Raw genomic sequence first — 21001 nt, forward strand, 5'->3', positions numbered from 1 at the left:
TCTCCCCTCTGTCCACTTCTATTTTACTCTCTCCATCTATTCTCTTTGTCCTTGTCTCATTCAGCCTACATTTGTCCTCCTCCACGCTCTTCTCATTCTATCCCATCCCTCCTTTTCTCTCTCCCTTCTTTCCTGTCGCACCCTGGCCTGACCCCTCCTCCTCCACTCCTCTCCTTTGTCCATTGCCTCCCTGTCCTCTGTTGATCAGCTCTCTGCCTCTTCGCCACACCCAGATGGACTCACTCAGTGATGGGGATCTACATTGATCTGTGAAAATGAATATTCATGTCAAAATAGTTGGATCTGTGGTTGTTTGGGGACAGAGGTGTGTGTGTGTGTGTGTGTGTGTGTGTGTGTGTGTGTGTGTGTGTGTGTGTGTGTGTGTGTGTGTGTGTGTGTGTGTGTGTGTGTGTGTGTGTGTGTGTGTGTGTGTGTGTGTGTGTGCGTGTGCGTGTGTGTGGTGGGCCCCAGCTCAGCCTGTTCTCGGCTCGTATAATGAGGCATGTAGAGACCAGCTGCTGGGGGCTGGGGCTGGGCTGCAACACAACAGATGGAGCCTTCCCTCCCAACACTGAATATATTGGCCAGGAGGGTAGACAGCTAATGGACGACACACACACACACACACACACTGAATCTTATTCTGGCCCCAACCAAATCCAATATGCACCTACATACACACACACACCTCATGACTCATTCAAACCCTGTAATGATAATACATACACACACACACACACAACCCAAAAGTGATCCCTCCCTCTAAATGAACCTTGGATCTAGTCACGTGGAGGGTTGATTTGTGCCTTAGGGTCTGTGAGTGAATAACAATGACAGTGTTGAAAGGGAGCTTCTCAGTTAGACCTTCTGACGGCAGGGCAGCTGTGGGGTTAGATTGCTGTATTGGAGTATTGATTGAGATTTGTGTGTGTGTTTGTGTAGGTCCGTGTGTGTGTTTGTCTATTTACAAATGTGTGTTTGTCTGTGTATATTTTGTTACATGTTAATGTGTGTATTCAACCTCTTGTTACAGGACAGTGACCTGCTGACGTTTAACATCTCGGCTCACCACTCGTGGTGGAGGGAACACGGTCCAGGGTGTGTGAGGAGAGAGATGACCCAGCCAGGGGTGGGCACCGTGGACAGCCAGTCCTACATCTCTGTCATGGGCTGTCTCATGGAGTACCAGTACATAGAGGTCCTACACAGTGGAACACAGATCCTCATCGCTGTGAGTAGTGGTGTTATACCTTTATACACACACAGACAGACAACATCACCCGTCGTGTCTCTCACAGTGGAAGTCTAGTCACTGTGATTGTAATGGCCCCCTGTGTTTGGGTTATTGGTAGAGATATTGGAGAGTGATTTGTTCTCTATAGACCCAGTTGTTATTAGTTTGTCTCTCTCTCCCTCCCTCTTGTGCTCTATCTCTCGCTCTCTCTCCCTCTCTCCCTCTGCCTCTTGTGCTCTTTCCCTCCCTCGCCCCTGTCATGCTCTCTCTCTCTCAGCCCCTGTCGTGCTCTCTCTCTCTCAGCCCCTGTAGTGCTCTCTCTCCCTCTCTCGGCCTCTCGTGCTCTCTCTCCCTCTCTCGGCCTCTCGTGCTTTCTCTCTCTCCCTCCCTCGGCCCCAGTCGGGCTCTCTCTCTCCCTCCCTCGGCCCCAGTCGGGCTCTCTCTCTCCCTCCCTCGGCCCTAGTCGTGCTCTCTCTCTCCCTCGGCCCCTGTCGTGCTCTCTCTCTCCCTCCCTCGGCCCCTGTCGTGCACACTCCCTTCCTCAGCCCCTGTCGTTCTCTCTCTCTCCCTCCCTCGGCCCCTGTCGTTCTCTCTCTCTCCCTCCCTCGGCCCCTGTTGTTCTCTCTCTCTCCCTCCCTCGGCCCCTGTCGTTCTCTCTCTCTCCCTCCCTCGGACCCTGTCGTGCTCTCTCTCTCTCTCCCTCCCTCACTCCCTGTCGTGCTCTCTCTCTCCCTCCCTCGGCCCCTGTCGTTCTCTCTCTCTCCCTCCCTCCCTCGGCCCCTGTCGTGCTCTCTTTCTCTCCCACCATCAAACATGGCTCTCTATATATATATATCTAAATATATATCTGTGTTGTTTCTGCTGGGCGAGCCATGCTTTGTGAGCTTGTTGAAACACTGTAATCATAAAGCAATATCATCAACCACCCTGTTGAAAACACAACAGACACAAGCACACACACAACATAGATCATTCAGGGAGATGTGTAGCTACCTGAATGATTATAACCCAATGGCAGAGCAGTGATTTTGGTCCTGGGCCGATACCTCGATCAACTAGGACGTCATCTCTGAGATAGTGGCATGCCAGGTTCTGTTTTAGGTGACTGTGAAGCCTTGCTATAGCAAGACAGGGCAGAGATACAGATATCCTTAAACTGTCCAATAGCAGGGACACTTGTAAGTGAATGTAATCTACTATAATACAATCTGATGTGCAATTTACAGCCCATCCAGTAGATGATTTAGTAACTCTGACCTTTCTCGGAATGACAGCGACCCTCGAACGATGGGCCCTACCCTGCCTAGTGAATCATGCTGCTCAGGGGGACTGCAGTGTAGGGGTGTAGAAATCCCCATCGTCTGAGGACGGGTCACTATTTAATATATACTGTATATATATATATAAACTACATTTATCAATCTGACTCCAATATTATGTGAGTAAATGCAACAGGCCCTGTCTCTGGAGGATCTGGCCAAGGTACCGAGCCTCTCATCACCATGTAGTATGGCTATAATGAACATGTGTCTAACTTGCATCTTATGCAATTATTAAGAGATACAAATAGCTCATTCTGGTAACCAATGTTCTAGCATTAATTTATTGAGGCAAGCAGATCAGAGATGTCAAGGTGGCACCCAAGCACATGGAGTGTATATGACAACTACCAATAGACCTGCTAAATGATGAACGTGTAGTCAATCAAAGAACTACTCTGTAAAACGAGGAATGCATTTACTCAATTCAACTAATATAATTAGTCATGAAAGAATTAATGCTCAAACAATTCCATTGTACAAGAACTACATGATACATTACAGACTGCTCAGAGTAAATTACTATCACCAATAGACTAAGACTTAAAGTGGATACACACGTCTTCAGTTCAGAATTATCTCTAAGAGAAAATACTGTCTGATACACACGGTAGCTTGGTAACAAGTTCTCAAAGTATGAACAAATTCATTGTCCTTTTAAACAAATTCAAGCAGACACTCACCCAAAACCTGAACGAACATTTCTTTACACTTTGCTAATAAAAACAAAAGATAGGAAAACACAGCCGGGTTCTAATCTAATCAACTCAATTCAAATGATAGGAGATGCTGCTCTTTGACGAACCAAATAAAACAGGACAAATGTGTATCTCTTTATGAACTCTTGAAACAATCCAAACATGACAATTTAATTCACACAGTAACATTCATTTAGTCGATTTCACGTTTTCATCTGTCTTCATGCCTCCAACGGTGTCTGAGAAGGTCCCACCCCGGAGAAAGCCACAGGTATGGTGTGTTTGACCTATGTGATAGCTCACAGATGGTCAGCCATCCAAACAATTCATAAATCGTGAGTGTCTCATTCTCTCATTCTTCCACTACTCTGTGTGTGGGAATGTAGTGTAGAGGGGTTTAGGACACTCCCAATCACTCATGCACGCACATGTGCACAGTCATGTTTTCACAGGCCCTCTAGAGGGGAGATTAGTCATGATTACATAAATAGGTAGAGGTGCTCATGGTTCTCACCCCAGGCACTATCCCATTCACATTGCCCCATCGACAATCAAGGTAGAATTTGCCCTCCAACACAGGTCTAGGATCAGATTACCCTCACTCCCCCGATCCAAATCTTAACCATTAGGGCAGTGACCCTGTATGAGTGTTTTGGGGTAACTTCTACTTAATCCTCCCCACTAAAGCTCCTTGGGAATATACATCAGTGTAGAGTCCTGTGGCCTGTGTTCTGAAATGATGTACTTCTCCTTACCTCAGGCTATAACAGATGAAGAAGGATTAGACAATGATGTACTTCTCCTTACCTCAGGCTATAACAGATGAAGAAGGATTAGACAATGATGTACTTCTCCTTACCTCAGGCTATAACAGATGAAGAAGGATTAGACAATGATGTCATCAGGCTATATTTGCTCTGGGAGCCAAATAGAACAACTTTCAATGAAACGTTTCAAATGGTTGACTCCAACAGCAGCCCACAGCCTCCTTTCTTTAATGACAGAAACTCTGTCTAATCCTTCTTTATCTCATGCTGGACCTCAGGCTTTGGTTCTACCATTCACCACCCGAATCACCCCCACCCGCGCTTTGTACTAAGATGGTATTGTCCTCCAGGCATTCTATCCTGTCACCGTGGGAACAGCTCTCTCTGGGAGAGGGAGATTGAGTCTATAAAATCTCACTGAGTTGTTTTGGTTTTCCTCACTTTCCTTGATTGTTAAAGAGGAGGGAAGTGAGGGAGAGGAGAGGGGGGGGGGTGTTTTCCTTTGTCTTTGTGTGGACTGTACAAGGTCACCCTGGAAAGCCCATTAAATATTTAGCCTGGGAGGAGAATGGTTCATTATGATGAATAATTTGAGTACTGACCAATACTGGAGGCAGTTAGTGCTCTTGTCCTACCAGTTACATTCTTCATGTTTTTTATGTGACTGGAGGAGGTGAAGAGGGGAGGATACTGTACAGAAAGAGAGGAAGAGATATATCTTTCATCGTCATCTCTCTCTCTTTCTCTCTCTCTCTCTCTCTGGGGTTCCTATAGATGATCAACATAGGCTCTCCCTCTCCTCTACCCAGAGCATCTCTTCTCTCTTTCTCTCTTTCTATGTTTCTCTCCTCCTGTTGTCCTCCCCCTGTCTCCTTCTCTCATCATGGAGAAGATAACTTTCCTCCAGAGATGGGAGAGAAAAGGTCAGGGTAGTTAGGAGAGAGAGTGAGGGAAGGAGGGAGAGGGAGGGAAGGAGAGAGAAAAAAGGGAGACAATTTTGTCTCGCTCTCTGAGGGAACATGTCGAATAGGGTAGGATTTTGTGTGTGTACGTGTCATTTTTCTGAAGCTAATACAAATATATTGATATAAGACTGTGGTGGTCTATCACCCTGGTAGTGTGGGACTAATGTGGAACAAAGGAATACTGGAATAGTGTGTGTCAGTTTACACTGGTTATAAACAAACCATCTCCTACATGACCAGTATACAGCACCAGAGAGTTGTCACACACTCCCTCCCTCTCACGATTTATACACACACACACACACACACACACACACACACACACACACACACACACACACACACACACACACACACACACACACACACACACACACACACACACACACACACACACACACACACACACACACGCACACGCACACGCACACGCATGCACACACACACACACTACCTCCCTCTCACGATTTATACACACACACACACACACACACACACACACACACACACACACACACACACACACACACACACACACACACACACACACTCCCTCCCTCTCACGATTTATACACATACACACACACACACTCCCTCCCTCTCACAATTTATACACACACACACACACACACACACACACACACACACACACACACACACACACACACACACACACACACACACACACACACACACACACACACACACACACACACGCACACACACACACTACACACACACACACCCTCTCACGATTTATACACAAACACACACACACACTCCCTCCCTCTCACGATTTATACACATACACACACACACACTCCCTCCCTCTCACAATTTATACACACACACACACACACTCACACAAGTATTATGATCCTAATATAAGTGTAGTCTGCTACCCTTAAGCCCTGCTGAGCTGTGTGTGTGTGTGTGTGGTGTTCCTTGGCTTTCTGTTCCCACCTTAACACTGGTTGGTGGATGTTTCAAGTGATGGAAAGCTACCCCCTTTTTTCCTCCTCTATCCCTGTGTGGCTGATTGATGAATGTTTGTCACTGGATGATTGAGGAGTTCACACGAGAGGCCCGCAATGGAGTGACCCCGATTAATGCTCTAGGCTGGTATGCACGGGTATGCAGGTGTGTGTGTATGTGTGAGAGGCCCTTGACTACAGTAAACAGCCAGCTGTATGAAGGAGTGATATAGCTGCTGTTGGGAGTCTGTCTGTGTGACAGCTGTATCTGGAGGCCTGTGTTTGCACTCTGACACTCTGCTGTTGTGTGTGTGTGTTATGCTACTGGTGTTAGGCGTGTGTCCCTTTTATGTAGATGATACCATCAAATAAAGAAGCTTTCAATCACTAATGAAAGGCCTGTGTGAAATGTTAGCAGGAGTGTAGCTTGTGAAGCTTGTTCCACCACTGAAGCAGTAATACACTGTTGATAACACATTATATATCAGTATTAAAACATGTATACGTCTGTTTATTCTAGCTAAAGCGAGAGAGGAATAGAAAAAGGGATGAAGGGAAATGGTGGAAGGAGGAGAGAGAAGAGAGGGAAAGATTGGAGAGAAAGAGGGGGAAGGAGGATAGATCATTTTGTCTCTTGCTGGGCTTTGGAGAGTCAGTGACATGCTATTCAGATAGCATGACAAAAACATGACTGCCTCATATTAAACTCCAAAGAGTCTCAACAGAGAGCTTTACTGTTCATCTATTTTTAGGGGAACAGAGAATTTTTCACCCAAAAAAGGATCAGTTAAACATCAGAGAGGCTGTGGGGGGTGGGGAGGGAGGGAGGGAGGGAGGGAGGGAGGGAGGGAGGGAGGGAGGGAGGGAGGGAGGGAGGGAGGGGGAGGGAGGGAGGGAGGGAGGGAGGGAGGGAGGGACAGAAGGGTATAGAGAGAGATGTGATAAGTTTGGACCCAGGTGCAGATAAGAGACCAGATGAGGAATCAGTGGTTAAGGATAAACATAAGACTGAGAAACAGTACACACGGTAAACAATTCAAGCTTCTGCAAAGAACAACGGAAAACACCTATTGTAACAGACACACAATCATGAAATAATAAGACACCCCTGAGTCCAATAAAAGTCTCTAGCATGGTCTCTGTCAGGAAGAACCATGACTGTACCCCGCCGCCTAGGAACGGCTCTAGCCTCGGAGCCATGACGACCACCACGTAGTTGTTTGAAGTCTCTTACAAGAAAACGGATCCAGGATGTACCGGGCAGGCGCCCACTCCTCGGGACTGTAGCCCTCCCATTCCACCAGGTACCGCAGGGTCACTTGGAGCCGAGCCTCCAGACGCCGAACCGTGTAGGCCGGGCGGCCATCCACAAGTCGAGGGCGCGGAGGAGCAGGTGTGGGTGGAGAGAATGGACTGGTCCTTACCAGCTTGAGACATGAAAGGACAGACAGACCCTCATGAACCTGGGAAGCTGGAGACTAAAGGTGACTGGGTTGATGCGACTGGGTTGATGTGTGAGACCACCTTTTTAAGGGAAGATCACAGGTGGACAGCCACATCCGTTGACCCGGTCGGAGGAGCCGAAAAGGTCTTCGGTGCCGGTTTGCCTGATGTTGGTGTCGGGCAGAGGAGCGGAGCAAGGAGGATCGCGCTCTGATCTATGTGCGGCAACATCGTCAAATGAACGCCTTGGCTGATGGCACCCCCGCTTCGGCCTCTTGTTCAGAAAATGGAGGGAAACCCGAACTGACACTCAAACAGCGACAGTCCAGTGGACGAGTTCGGCAGTGTGTTATGAGCATACTCCGCCCAGATGAGGAACTTGCTTCAGTTGCTGGCCTGAGTGGAGACAAAGCAGCGGAGGAACTTCTAAAAACTCTTGGTTGGCCCGCTCAGTTTGCCCATTCGACTAAGATTGGAACCCCTGGGAGACACTCACCGATGTCCCCAGTAGGGAACAGAATACCTTTCTATGAACTGGGTTCCACGATCTGAGACAATGTCCTAGGGAAGTCTGTGTAGTCGAAAGACATGGATAATCATGAGCTCAGTGGTCTCCTTCACTGAAGGCAACTTGTGTAAGACGATGAAATGGGCTGCCTTGCAGAACCGATCTACGACCACCAGGATAGTGGTAAGTCCTTGAGATGGAGGTAAAGTCTATAGACAGATGAGACCAGTTCCTCCTGGGGATGGGCAGAGGTTGGAGCAACCCAGCTGACGTGAAGTCTTGCTTTAGGGACAGATGGAACAGGCCGCAACAAGGATCTGACATCCTCCATCATGTTGGGACACCAGAATTTCCGCCTCAGGAACACCAATGTCCAATTAACTCCTGGATGCCCAGTTAATTTAGAGGAGTGTTCCCATTGCAGTACTCAGGACATGGGCTGATCGCAGAATGTAAAGTCTGTTAATGGGTCCCCCGCCGGGGTCAGGTTATCGGGTCTGGGCTTGTCGGACTGTGGTCTCCATTCTTGAACGGAAACCAAATTCTTATGGTCCTTCCAGATCACAAAAGGATGAGGTGCTCCCTCCAACCAGTGTCTCCACCCCTCAAGAGCCCACTTATCTGCCAGGAGCTCCCGGTTTCCTACATCGTAGTTGTGTTCCGCTGGTGTTAACTGCTTGGAGAGAACGGCGCATGGGTGCAGTTACTTGTCCCCCTCGTTCCACTGTGAAAGGACCGCCCTGCTCCAGTGTCCACCTCCACCACAAAGGGACGAGTTGGATCAAGATGAACGAGGATGGGTCCAGAGGTGAAAAGTCCCTTGAGCTCAATGAATGCCCTGTCAGCCTCGGGGGTCCAGCAAAATGGATCTGGGACTTGCGAGATAGGACGGTGGGAGGCGCTGCCACTGCACCAAAGTTGTGTATAAAACGGCTGTAAAAATTGGCAAACCCGAGGAACCACTGGACCTGCTTGAGTGAGGTGAGATGGGACCAGTCAGCGACCGCCTCAATCTTTACAGGGTCCATTTGGATGCCTGCGGTAGAGATAATGTGACCCAGGAAGGAAACCTGGTATACGTGGAACTCGCACTTCTCTATCATGACATATAGTAGACTCTGCAGGAGTGTTCTCAGGACTAGGCGGACGTGCAGTATGTGTTCCGGAAGGGTCTTGGAGGATCAGGATGTCGTTGATGTAAACAAAGATGAACCGATTCAACATATCCCTCAGGGTGTCATTGACCACAGCTTGAAAGACTGCTGGTGAGTTAGAAAATCCGAAGGGCATGACTAAATACTCATAGTGGCCACTACGGCTGTTAAAGGCAGTCTTCCACTCAGCTCCCTCCCTGATTCTCACCAGATTGTAAGCGTTGCGGAGGCGTTGTAGAGGGGCGAATGAAACCTGCCTCCAGTGACTCCCGGATGTAATTGTCCATAATTGCTGCTTCAGGGGTCGAGATGGAGTAGAGACGACCACGGGGAAGTGTGGTGCTGGGTAGAAATTCTATGGCACAGTCATAAGGACAATGAGGGGGAAGGGTGGAGACCTGCCTCTCACTGAAGTCCTCCCAGAGGTCGAAGTATTCGGGAGGGAGAGCGGAAAAGTCTTGGTCTTCAAGGGATGCAGTACGACACGGCGAGACTCTTGGTGACAGTCCTTGCCCAGTCCAGTAGGTGTCAGAGTGGTTCACCCCAACCTGCAGTAGCATGGACTTGATCTGATACTCCACCTGAAAGGAGCCAATCCATCGAGGGCTTGAATCTGCAGAGGGATGGGACATTTCATGCAGGGGATCTGTAACTCTCTGGCGAAGTTTTGATCAATTAAATTATCTGCGGCCCCGGAGTCCACAAAGGCTTGAATCTGGTGCTGACGGTTGTCCCAGTAGAGGTTTACAGGTAGTAACAGACGGTGACTGGGTAGCCGGGAGGTAAATACACAGCTTATCAGGGTCTCCCCCTGTCCTGACGAGACCTGGGGTTTCCCGTCAGCTCTGGGCAGGTAGCACGAAGATGGCCAAGACCTCCGCCGTAGAGGCAGCAGCCTTCGCGCATGCGCCTGTAACGCTCCTATGGGCTCAGGCATGTGCGACCCAGCTGCATGGGATTCTCCATGCTGGGCTCGGGGTGCTCAGAATACTGGAATGCTGGAGTGGTGTCAAAATGGCCCCGTCTCACCCATTACCGGATGCGGTTGTCCAGCCTGATTTCCAGCATTATCAGGGACTCAATGTCCTCTCCTAGTTCCAGATCGGCCAGTTAATCTTTGATGGAGTTAGACCCTGGAAAGTGGCCTCCGTATTCCACCCACTCTCGGCGGCGAGGGTGAGGAACTCAATGGCGAAGTCAGCCATTGGTCTGGCCCCTTGGCGGAGGGTGAACAGTCGGCTGGCCGCTTCTCGTCCGCTGTCTGGGTGGTCGAAGACTTGTCGTAGCTCGGCTGTGAAGGCTACTGGGTGGATCTGCAAGATGTTAGCTGTTCCCACACCGTCGTTACCCATGCCAGGGCCTTGCCCGAGAGTGGAGAGATTATGTAGTTGATCATGGCCCGATCCTGTGGAGGACTGTAGCTCAAACACAAGATAACACTACATGTGGAACCCCTTGCATCCTCTTGGGTGGCTGTCATACCGCTCAGGGGCTGGGATCTTGGGTTCCCGGTGCTGGTTCCCTGGAGGAACCATAACAACAACATCTGTAGCACTGGGCAATGTGACCTGGGCATTGGCTCCTCCTGGATTGGGGGCGTGCCATGGTTGGAGGAACTTGGCAAGTGCCCCGAAAGGTCCTGGAGATTTGGGATAGCTGTTCTTGCTGCCGTCTTAACAGTGCTCCTTGGTGTGCTACCACATTCCAGATCTGGGTGATCTCTGCTGTGTCCATGTTGTGTCAGAAGCTTGCGTTGACTTGGTAAGGTTGGACCCAGGTGCAGAGAAGACACCAGATGAGGAATCAGGGTTGAGATTAAACTGAAGACTTTACTGATAAACGGTAGCCGCAGGATCACAGTACACTTGAAAAAAACAAAACAACAAACACTCACACGGAATCCAAACCAGCTGCGCCATCGTGCGTCATCGTGCATAAATGTATTTTGTCCCCCCACACCAAACGCGATCACGACACGCAGGTTAAAATATCAAAACAAACTCTGAACCAATTACATTAATTTGGGGACAGGTCGAAAAGCATTAAACATTTATGGCAATTTATCTAGTTACCTTGCACTTGCTAGCTAATTTGTCCTATTTAGCTAGCTTGCTTTTGCTAGCTAATTTGTCCTGGGATATAAACATCGAGTTGTTATTTTATCTGAAATGCACAAGGTCCTCTGCTCCGACAATTAATCCACACATAAAACGGTCAACCGAATAATTTCTAGTAATTTCTCTACCTTCCAGGCTTTTTAAAATCTTTGAACTTATATGGTGATTGGCATCTAAACTTTCATAGTATTACCACGGCGACCGTCAACACAGTTCATCTTTCAACCACCCACGTGGGTATAACCAATGAGGGGATGGCACATGGGTACCTGCTTCTATAAACCAATGAGTAGATGGGAGAGGCAGGACTTGCAGCGTGATCTGCATCAGAAATAGAAAGGACTTCTATTTTAGCCCTTGGGAATGCAGACGCTCGTTGACGAGGGCGAGCAGTGTGGGTGCAATGATTGAATAACATCAATTTCTTAATGTATTTTGCAATGCGAGCGGTGTAGTTGGGGTATCAGTCTCAAAAACTCACTCAGGAAACAAACCAACACGGTAAACAATTCAAGCTTCTGCAAAAGACCACAGAAAACACACCTCTTTTAAGGGACACATTCATGAAATAATAAGACACACCAGAGTCCAATAAAAGTCTTTAGTGCGATCTCTGCGCCCTCTGGTGCCAAGAGGAACCATGACAGAGAGAGAGACAGCGCAAATACAAATTCCATCTAGACACCGTTACCCTAAAGCACAAAAAAACTATACATACCTCGGCCTAAACATCAGCGCCAAAGGTAACCTTCAAAAAGCTGTGAAGATCTGAGTGACAAGACAAGAAGGGCCTTCTATGCCATCAAAGGGAACATAAAATGTGACATGTACAACTAAATAATGGTATATTTCACTGGTCACCCCCAAAGCAAACACCTCGTTGGCCGCCTTTTCTTCCAGTTCTCTGCTGCCAATAACAAGAACGAATTGATAAAATTACTGAATTGGAGACCTATATCTCCGTCACTAACTTTAAGCGTCAGCTGTCAGAGCAGCTTACCGATCTGTAAATAGCCCATCCAACTACCTACCTCATCCCCATATTTGATTTGTTTTTCTGCTCTTTGCACACCAGTATTTCTACTTGCACATCCTCATCTGCACACCTATCACTCCAGTGTAAATTGCTAAATTGTAATTACTTCGCCACTATTGGCCTATTTATTGCCTTACCTCCTTACTTCATTTGCACACACTGTATACAGATTTTTCTATTGTGTTATTGACTGTACGTTTCTTTATGTGTAACGCTGTGTTGTTTGTCGCACTGCTTTGCTTTATCTTGGCCAAGTCGCAGTTGTAAATGAGAACTTGTTCTCAACTGGCCTACCTGGTTAAATAAAGGTGAAATAAAAGAAAAGAGAAATTTAAAGAAAAATGTGGGTAGAACTCTCTGTGTGTGCATGCATGTGTGAGTTTGTGTTGAATGTGTTTTGTGTTATCTTTGGATACAGCCCCCTCCACCTGGCCCCCTCTACCTGGCCCCCTCTGCCCCTGCGTGTGTGTGTGTGTGTGCGTGCAGGTGTGTTTAATGACAGGCAGAATATGATGAGATGGGGGCTGCAGGGACCACATCCACCTGTTATTTTCCAGTCACACACACACACACACACACACACACACACACACACACACACACACACACACACACACACACACACACACACACACACACACACACACACACACACACAGTCACAGAGGTGATCTCATTTTGTGACTCTGTGGGGGAAGCTGTTGCCTCATCGTCAGACAGACAGTGCCAGGTAATTAACCTGCCACAGAAGAACCCCCCCCCACCCACCCTCTCTGTCACTCTCTCGCTGTATTTCTCTCTCTCTCTCTCTGGAATTGTTTCACCATGGTGCTGCTGGTTTCTATCTTGCTGTCATCTACCATTACAAGTGCAAGTGTTGTTAGCTTAATTCCATTCCAATTGTATCCGGTCTTGGAAAAAGGCTCACATAAAACATTTCCAGTCCATTTCTGCCAATGTATAGGGCTGAAAACCTGTATAGCCTTAACTGTTTATTTACAATATATTCTGATTGTTTCCTTTTTTTAGCTACCACTGTGAGCATTACTCATCAGGTCTGAATCCAATGTTCCTCCCCTGACCAGGAGTACTCCTCTTTTTGGTTGCAAATTGGTCTCGAGTTAAATTCTTTCTTTCTTTCTCTAGCTCTCTCTCTCTAGCTCTCTCTCTCATTGTAATAGATGGATCTACATGAATTCCCTTTACTAAAGAATACTTAAGGGATTTTCTCCTAGGACAGTGAACCAGATAAATAGAGTGTTAATTAGCAAGCTGATCGATGTAAATCCCCCTTCTATCTATCTCTCTCTTTCTCACACACACACACACACACACACACACACACACACACACACACACACACACACACACACACACACACACACACACACACACACACACACACACACACACACACACACACACACACACACACACACACACACACTGTCACACACACTGTCACACACTCAGTTAAACAGACTCACACACATGAAGGACTGACTGGAACAGAATAGTTACCAAAGTAAAACAATAGAAAGACGATAGGTGTTACTGGACTGAACTCTTTGATGTTTGCCTGGCGACTCAAACTGAGTTCTTCTGCTGCCAAAGTAAAACAATAGAAAGACGTTAGGTGTTACTGGACTGAGCTCGTTGATGGTTTCCTGGCGACTCAAACTGAGTTCTTCCACTGCTCTATGTTCGCTACATACTTCAGTCTGAGGGTGTTTTCACATATAGTCCTCTTTAAAATAACCAATCTCAGTCCTCTTTAAAGTTAACTCTGTGGTTAAAAAATGTGCGATATATGTGCGATATATGTGCGATATAGCTCAGTTCTCTTTGTATTCACACTGCCCTTGCCTTTTGCCAGTCCACTTCAACTATTTTGAGTCCTCTTTGCATTCACATTGCTGTGTTTAGAAAGGAACCAATATCTTTTTTCAACATTCACTCAATGCACTCTGGGTTTTTACAAAGTGCAGGACAGTTATCGGACAGCTAGATATACCTAGTTACATTTTGGAAGCTTATAGATTGCATTTAGTTATAAGAAGAGCCATGATAATTGTAATTAGAAGCTAATATTACGATTTATATATAATTGGTAACGTAAAAAATAGTAGAATAATAACTTCAGATTAAATAATGCTGTAAGTGAAAAATGTACACACCCAATGTAGTCTACTGCCCCTTTAAGAGCTAGAATTGATTTTGTACCTGTCACGCCCTGACCTTAGAGATCCTTTTTATTGTCGATGTTTGGTTAGGTCAGGGTGTGACTCGGGTGAGAAAGTCTATGTTTTCCATTTCTTTGTTTTTGGACATGTGTGGTTCCCAATCAGAGGCAGCTGTCTATCGTTGTCTCTGATTGGGGATCACATATGAGTTGTCATTTTCCTTTTGGGTTTTGTGGGATCTTGTTTTCTGTTTAGTGTCTGTACCTGACAGAACTGTGCACTTTCGTTTTCACTTTTGTTATTTTGTTTGGTCCACTCCTTTCGGCGAGAGTCGTTACAGTACCCTATGGTGTGATTCTCACCAAATATGTTGTCTTCTCACACTATTCAAACCCCACAATCAATAAACAGCTTATGAAGCTCTCTTAGCCTATAGGTCACATATTGCAAACAAATAATCTTGAACTAAAACCTCCACACATATTTTGGCATTTCTGTGCACCCTTGACAATCGCCAATAAATATCCAAGAACAGCACATGTTTTTTTCCTTGAACCTGCACATCATCATCATCATCTCTCTCTTGTGTCAGGCACCAACGTGAGCGGTTATGGCAGGAGAAACAGTGTTGCAGTAGTCTAGTGTGTGGTGCGGGAATAATGACACGCTAACCTGGGGAGCTTTGTGTTCACGTTGTCCTATAAAAGGGAACCAGACCGCGAAGTTCAAGCCAACCGAACTCAGACCACTTCTTCAGATGGTCTCAGTTCAATTCACTTAAGGGGCTCTTTTGAGGGGTCTGAGTTCCTTTGGAGTGTTCACATTGCACACAAAAAATAAGCGAAGCACACTGAGTTCATAAAAAAAGGGGACAAGTGTGGGGACAAGTGTGAAAACTGTAACGGCGTTCGTCTGTCGAAAGAGAGTCGGACCAGAATGCAGCGTGGTGGTTACTCATGATCTTTAATGAAAAAACAACGATACATGAAATAACTAAATATACAAAAACAACAAACGAAACGCGAAAACCTATACAGCCTATCTTGTGACTACAAACACAGAGACAGGAACAATCACCCACGAAACCACTCACAGAATATGGCTGCCTAAATATGGTTCCCAATCAGAGACAACGATAATCACCTGACTCTGATTGAGAACCGCCTCAGGCAGCCATAGACTAATTCGACACCCCACAAAACCCCAAGACAAAAAACACACCACAATAACCCATGTCACAACCTGGCCTGACCAAATAAAGAAAGAAAACACAAAATACTAAGACCAAGGCGTGACAAAAACACCCTGAGACTGCCAAAAGGAAGGGTATTGTACAAAAGAATGTCATCGGCAATTGTATAATTTCTTACCAATCAGAGTATCAAAGCCAATGATGAATTTTCAAAACGCCGCTTTACCCACGAGGAAGAATGGTGCCGGAGGAGTGGGCTGCCGTTTTACGGGCTCCTAACCAACTGTGCTATTTTGTTAGTTTTTTTGTGTTGTTTATTTTTTTACATGATGTTCCTGCTACCATCGCTTATGACCGAAAATAACTTCTGGACATCAGAACAGCGATTACTCACCTCAAACTGGACGAAGATTTTCTCTTTAACGAGTCCGACGTGGAGGATATACTGCTTTCTCGGGAACGGGCCCAAATCCCCATCATTTGCATGAAGATAAGATGGAGAAAAAGGGGGTGGTGGTCAGGCTGCCTTCTGAGAATTCGTAGGCGAGTGAGTTAACCCCCTCTACCATCAGTCCTATTTGCCAACTTGCAATCATTGGATAACAAAATGGATGAGCTCTGACTAAGGATATCCTACCACCGGGACATTAAAACTGTAATATCTTATGTTTCACTGAGTCGTAGCTGAACTACATGGATAATATACAGCTGGTGGGGTTTTCTGTCCATCGGCAAGATAGAACAGCTGCTTCCAGTAAAACAAGGGGTGGTGGTCTGTGTCTATTTGTAAATAACAGCTTGTGCACTAAATCTAATATTAAGGAAGTCCCAAGGTTTTGTTTGCCTGCGGTAGAGTATCTCATGATAAGCTGTAGACCATACTATTTACCAAGATAGTTTTCATCTATGTTTTTCGTAGCTGTCTTTTTACCACCACAAACTGATGCTGGCACTAAGACTGCACTTAACGAGCTGTATAGGGCCATAAGCAAACAGCATTATACCACCCTGCATCCCACTGCCGGCTTGCTTCTGAAGCTAAACAGGGTTGGTCCTTGGCAGTCCCTCGATGCAAGACCAGATGCTGCTGGAAGTGGTATTGGAGGGCCAAAAAAAAGGTCTAAAAAAAATATCCCAATGCCCCAGGGCAGTGATTGGGGACAACTGCGTAGGCTGCCGTCTTTCGAATGGGATGTTAAACGAGTGTCCTGACTCTCTGTGGTCACTAAAGATCCCATATCACTTATCATAAGAGTAGGAGTGTTAACCCCGGTGTCCTGGCTAAATTCCCAGTCTGGCCCTCATACCATCACAGTCACCTGATCATCCCCAGTTTACAATATGCTCAATACTCTTCCCTGTAACTATTCCCCAGGTTGTTGCTGTAAATGGGAATGTGTTCTCAGTCTACTTACCTGGTAAAATAAGGGTTAAATGAAATTAAATCCAGTGACCGGGGACTTTAATGCAGGGAAACTTAAATCAGTTTTACCTAATTTCTACCAGTATGTTAAATGTGCAACCAGAGGAAAAAAAACTCTAGACCACCTTTACTCCACACACAGATACACGTACAAATCTGTCCCTCGCCCTCCATTTGACAAATCTGACCATAACTCTATCCTCCTGATTCCTGCTGACACGCAAAAACTTTGAAAGGCTTGTCATGGTTCATATCAACACCATAATCCCAGAAACCATAGACTGCCCCTTCACATCCACACATGATGCCATCTCTATTGCACCCCACACTGCCCTTTCCCACCTGGACAAAAGGAACACCTATGTGAGAATGCTATTCATTGACTACAGCTCAGTGTTCTACACCATATTGGACTCAAAGCTCATCACTAAGCTAAGGACCCTGGGATAGTGGAGCAGATTGAGAGCTTCAAGTTCCTTGGTGTCCACATCACCAACAAACTATCATGGTCCAAACACACCAAGATATTTGTGAAGAGGGCACGACAACGCCTATTCCCCCTCAGGAGAATGAAAAGATTTGGCATGGGTCCTCAGATCCTCAAAAGGTTATACAGCTGCACCATCGAGAGCATCATCGCCTGGTATGGCAACTGATCTGCCTCCAACCACAAGGCACTACAGAGGGTAATGCATATGGCCGAGTACATCGCTGGGGCCATGCTTCCTGCCACCCAGGACCTCTATGCCAGGCGTGTCAGATTGCCAAGGACTCCAGCCACCCTAGTCATAAACTGTTTTCTCTGCTATCACACGGCAGGCGGTACCGGAGCGCCAAGTCTAGGTCAAAAAGGCTTCTTAACAGCTTCTATTTCCAAGACATAAGACTCTCGAACAGTTAATAAGATGGCCACCCGGACTACTTGTATTGTCCCCACTCTTCTTTTTTACGCTGCTGCTACTCTCTGTTTATTATCCATGCATAGTCACTTTACCTCTACCTACATGTACATATTACCTCAATTAACTTTACCTCTACCTACATGTACATATTACCTCATATTACCTCGACTAACCGGTGCCCCCGCACATTTACTCTGTACTGGAACTCACTGTATATAGCCTTGCTCCTGTTATGTTATCGTTGCTCCTTAATTATTTGTTATATTTCTCTTTTTTTTCTTCTTAAAACTGCATTGTTGGTTAAGTAAGCATTTCACTGTAAGTTCTACACCTGTTGTATTCAGCATTTCACTGTAAGGTGTTTCACTGTAAGGTGTTTCACCTGTTGTATTCGGCCCGTGTGACTCATTTGTTATGGCTCTGGCCCAACCCTTCGGTTTTTGAGACCAATCAGAACAGTTAGAGTGTGTTTGTGGTCTAGAAATCGTTGTGGAGGTACTCAGATCCAGACTTATTGCGGAGAAAAAACAAACGTTTATGGGCGTGGCGTAGAGGTTGGCCTGAGCAAGGAGTATGGGTTGCCAGGTAATGCCAAAAAGGGTTTCCACTAGATAGTACAGCCACAAAGTAAAATTGGCTATATTGTCAAAATTCATGAAATAAAATATGTACTTAAGGTTAGGGTTAGGCATACGGTTATCAGTATGGCTGAGGTTAGAGTTAGAGAAGATACATTGGAGAAATAGCCTGGATTTGTTATTTTGTGGCTGTGGTAACTAGTGACAACCAAAACTGTTTGATATGCCTATTGCTGAGTGTGGAATCTAATTTTGTCTCTCTCTCCCTGGGCTAATATTTGCCCTTCATTAACGTATGCAAATGTCTGTTTCCCCCAGCTGAGCAGCTGGTCTCACTCTCATACTCTCAATTGAGTGAGTCCTTCATATCTCCACCGCTGGTCAATGGCAGTAGTGAGTGTTGTGTGTGTGTGTCCTTCATATCTACACCTCTGGTCAATGACAGTAGTGAGTGTTGTGTGTGTGTCCTTCATATCTACGCTGCTGGTCAATGGCAGTAGTGAGTGTTGTGTGTGTGTGTGTCCTTCATATCTACGCCGCTGGTCAATGGCAGTAGTGAGTGTTGTGTGTGTCCTTCATATCTACACCGCTGGTCAATGGCAGTAGTGAGTGTTGTGTGTGTCCTTCATATCTACGGCGCTGGTCAATGGCAGTAGTGAGTGTTGTGTGTGTCCTTCATATCTACGCCGCTGGTCAATGGCAGTAGTGAGTGTTGTGTGTGTCCTTCATATCTACGCCGCTGGTCAATGGCAGTAGTGAGTGTTGTGTGTGTGTGTGTCCTTCATATCTACGCCGCTGGTCAATGGCAGTAGTGAGTGTTGTGTGTGTCCTTCATATCTACGCCGCTGGTCAATGGCAGTAGTGAGTGTTGTGTGTGTCCTTCATATCTACGGCGCTGGTCAATGGCAGTAGTGAGTGTTGTGTGTGTCCTTCATATCTACGGCGCTGGTCAATGGCAGTAGTGAGTGTTGTGTGTGTCCTTCATATCTACGGCGCTGGTCAATGGCAGTAGTGAGTGTTGTGTGTGTCCTTCATATCTACACCGCTGGTCAATGGCAGTAGTGAGTGTTGTGTGTGTGTCCTTCATATCTACACCGCTGGTCAATGGCAGTAGTGAGTGTTGTGTGTGTGTCCTTCATATCTACACCGCTGGTCAATGGCAGTAGTGAGTGTTGTGTGTGTGTCCTTCATATCTACACCGCTGGTCAATGGCAGTAGTGAGTGTTGTGTGTGTGTGTGTCCTTCATATCTACACCGCTGGTCAATGGCAGTAGTGAGTGTTGTGTGTGTGTCCTTCATATCTACACCGCTGGTCAATGACAGTAGTGAGTGTTGTGTGTGTCCTTCATATCTACACCGCTGGTCAATGGCAGTAGTGAGTGTGTTGTGTGTGTCCTTCATATCTACACCGCTGGTCAATGGCAGTAGTGAGTTGTGTGTGTGTGTGTCCTTCATATCTACGCCGCTGGTCAATGGCAGTAGTGAGTGTTGTGTGTGTGTCCTTCATATCTACACCGCTGGTCAATGGCAGTGAGTGTTGTGTGTGTGTGTGTGTCCTTCATATCTACACCGCTGGTCAATGGCAGTAGTGAGTGTTGTGTGTGTGTGTCCTTCTATCTACGCCGCTGGTCAATGGCAGTAGTGAGTGTTGTGTGTGTGTGTCCTTCATATCTACACCTCTGGTCAATGACAGTAGTGAGTGTTGTGTGTGTGTGTCCTTCATATCTACACCGCTGGTCAATGACAGTAGTGAGTGTGTGTGTGTGTGTCCTTCATATCTACACCGCTGGTCAATGGCAGTAGTGAGTGTTGTGTGTGTGTTTGTGTGTCCTTCATATCTACACCGCTGGTCAATGACAGTAGTGAGTGTGTGTGTGTGTGTGTGTGTGTCCTTCATATCTACACCGCTGGTCAATGACAGTAGTGAGTGTGTGTGTGTGTGTGTGTGTCCTTCATATCTACACCGCTGGTCAATGGCAGTCGTGAGTGTTGTGTGTGTGTGTGTGTGTCCTTCATATCTACACCGCTGGTCAATGGCAGTAGTGAGTGTTGTGTGTGTGTTTGTGTGTCCTTCATATCTACACCGCTGGTCAATGGCAGTAGTGAGTGTTGTGTGTGTGTTTGTCCTGTCCTTCATATCTACACCGCTGGTCAATGGCAGTCGTGAGTGTTGTGTGTGTGTGTGTCCTTCATATCTACACCGCTGGTCAATGGCAGTAGTGAGTGTTGTGTGTGTGTCCTTCATATCTACACCGCTGGTCAATGGCAGTAGTGAGTGTTGTGTGTGTGTGTCCTTCATATCTACACCGCTGGTCAATGGCAGTAGTGAGTAGTGAGTGTGTGTGTGTGTGTGTCCTTCATATCTACGCCGCTGGTCAATGGCAGTAGTGAGTGTTGTGTGTGTGTGTCCTTCATATCTACGCCGCTGGTCAATGGCAGTAGTGAGTGTTGTGTGTGTGTGTGTCCTTCATATCTACACCGCTGGTCAATGGCAGTAGTGAGTGTTGT

At 46.6% G+C, this 21001-nt stretch overlaps 1 protein-coding gene across 4 annotated transcripts in view; it reads left to right on the top strand.

Moving 5' to 3' along the window:
* Positions 1-21001, top strand: part of LOC118371511 (sodium/potassium-transporting ATPase subunit beta-1-interacting protein 3-like) — a 163589-nt gene that overhangs the window by 76118 nt on the left and 66470 nt on the right. For all 4 annotated transcript variants that reach the window (XM_052481889.1, XM_052481891.1, XM_052481892.1 and 1 more), the window contains exon 4: positions 1034-1231. In XM_052481889.1, coding sequence (XP_052337849.1) covers positions 1034-1231 — 198 coding nt within the window. The remainder of the gene's footprint in view (positions 1-1033; positions 1232-21001) is intronic.

The sequence above is a fragment of the Oncorhynchus keta genome, chromosome 27, assembly GCF_023373465.1.
Source record: "Oncorhynchus keta strain PuntledgeMale-10-30-2019 chromosome 27, Oket_V2, whole genome shotgun sequence".
Taxonomy (NCBI): Eukaryota; Metazoa; Chordata; class Actinopteri; order Salmoniformes; family Salmonidae; genus Oncorhynchus; species Oncorhynchus keta.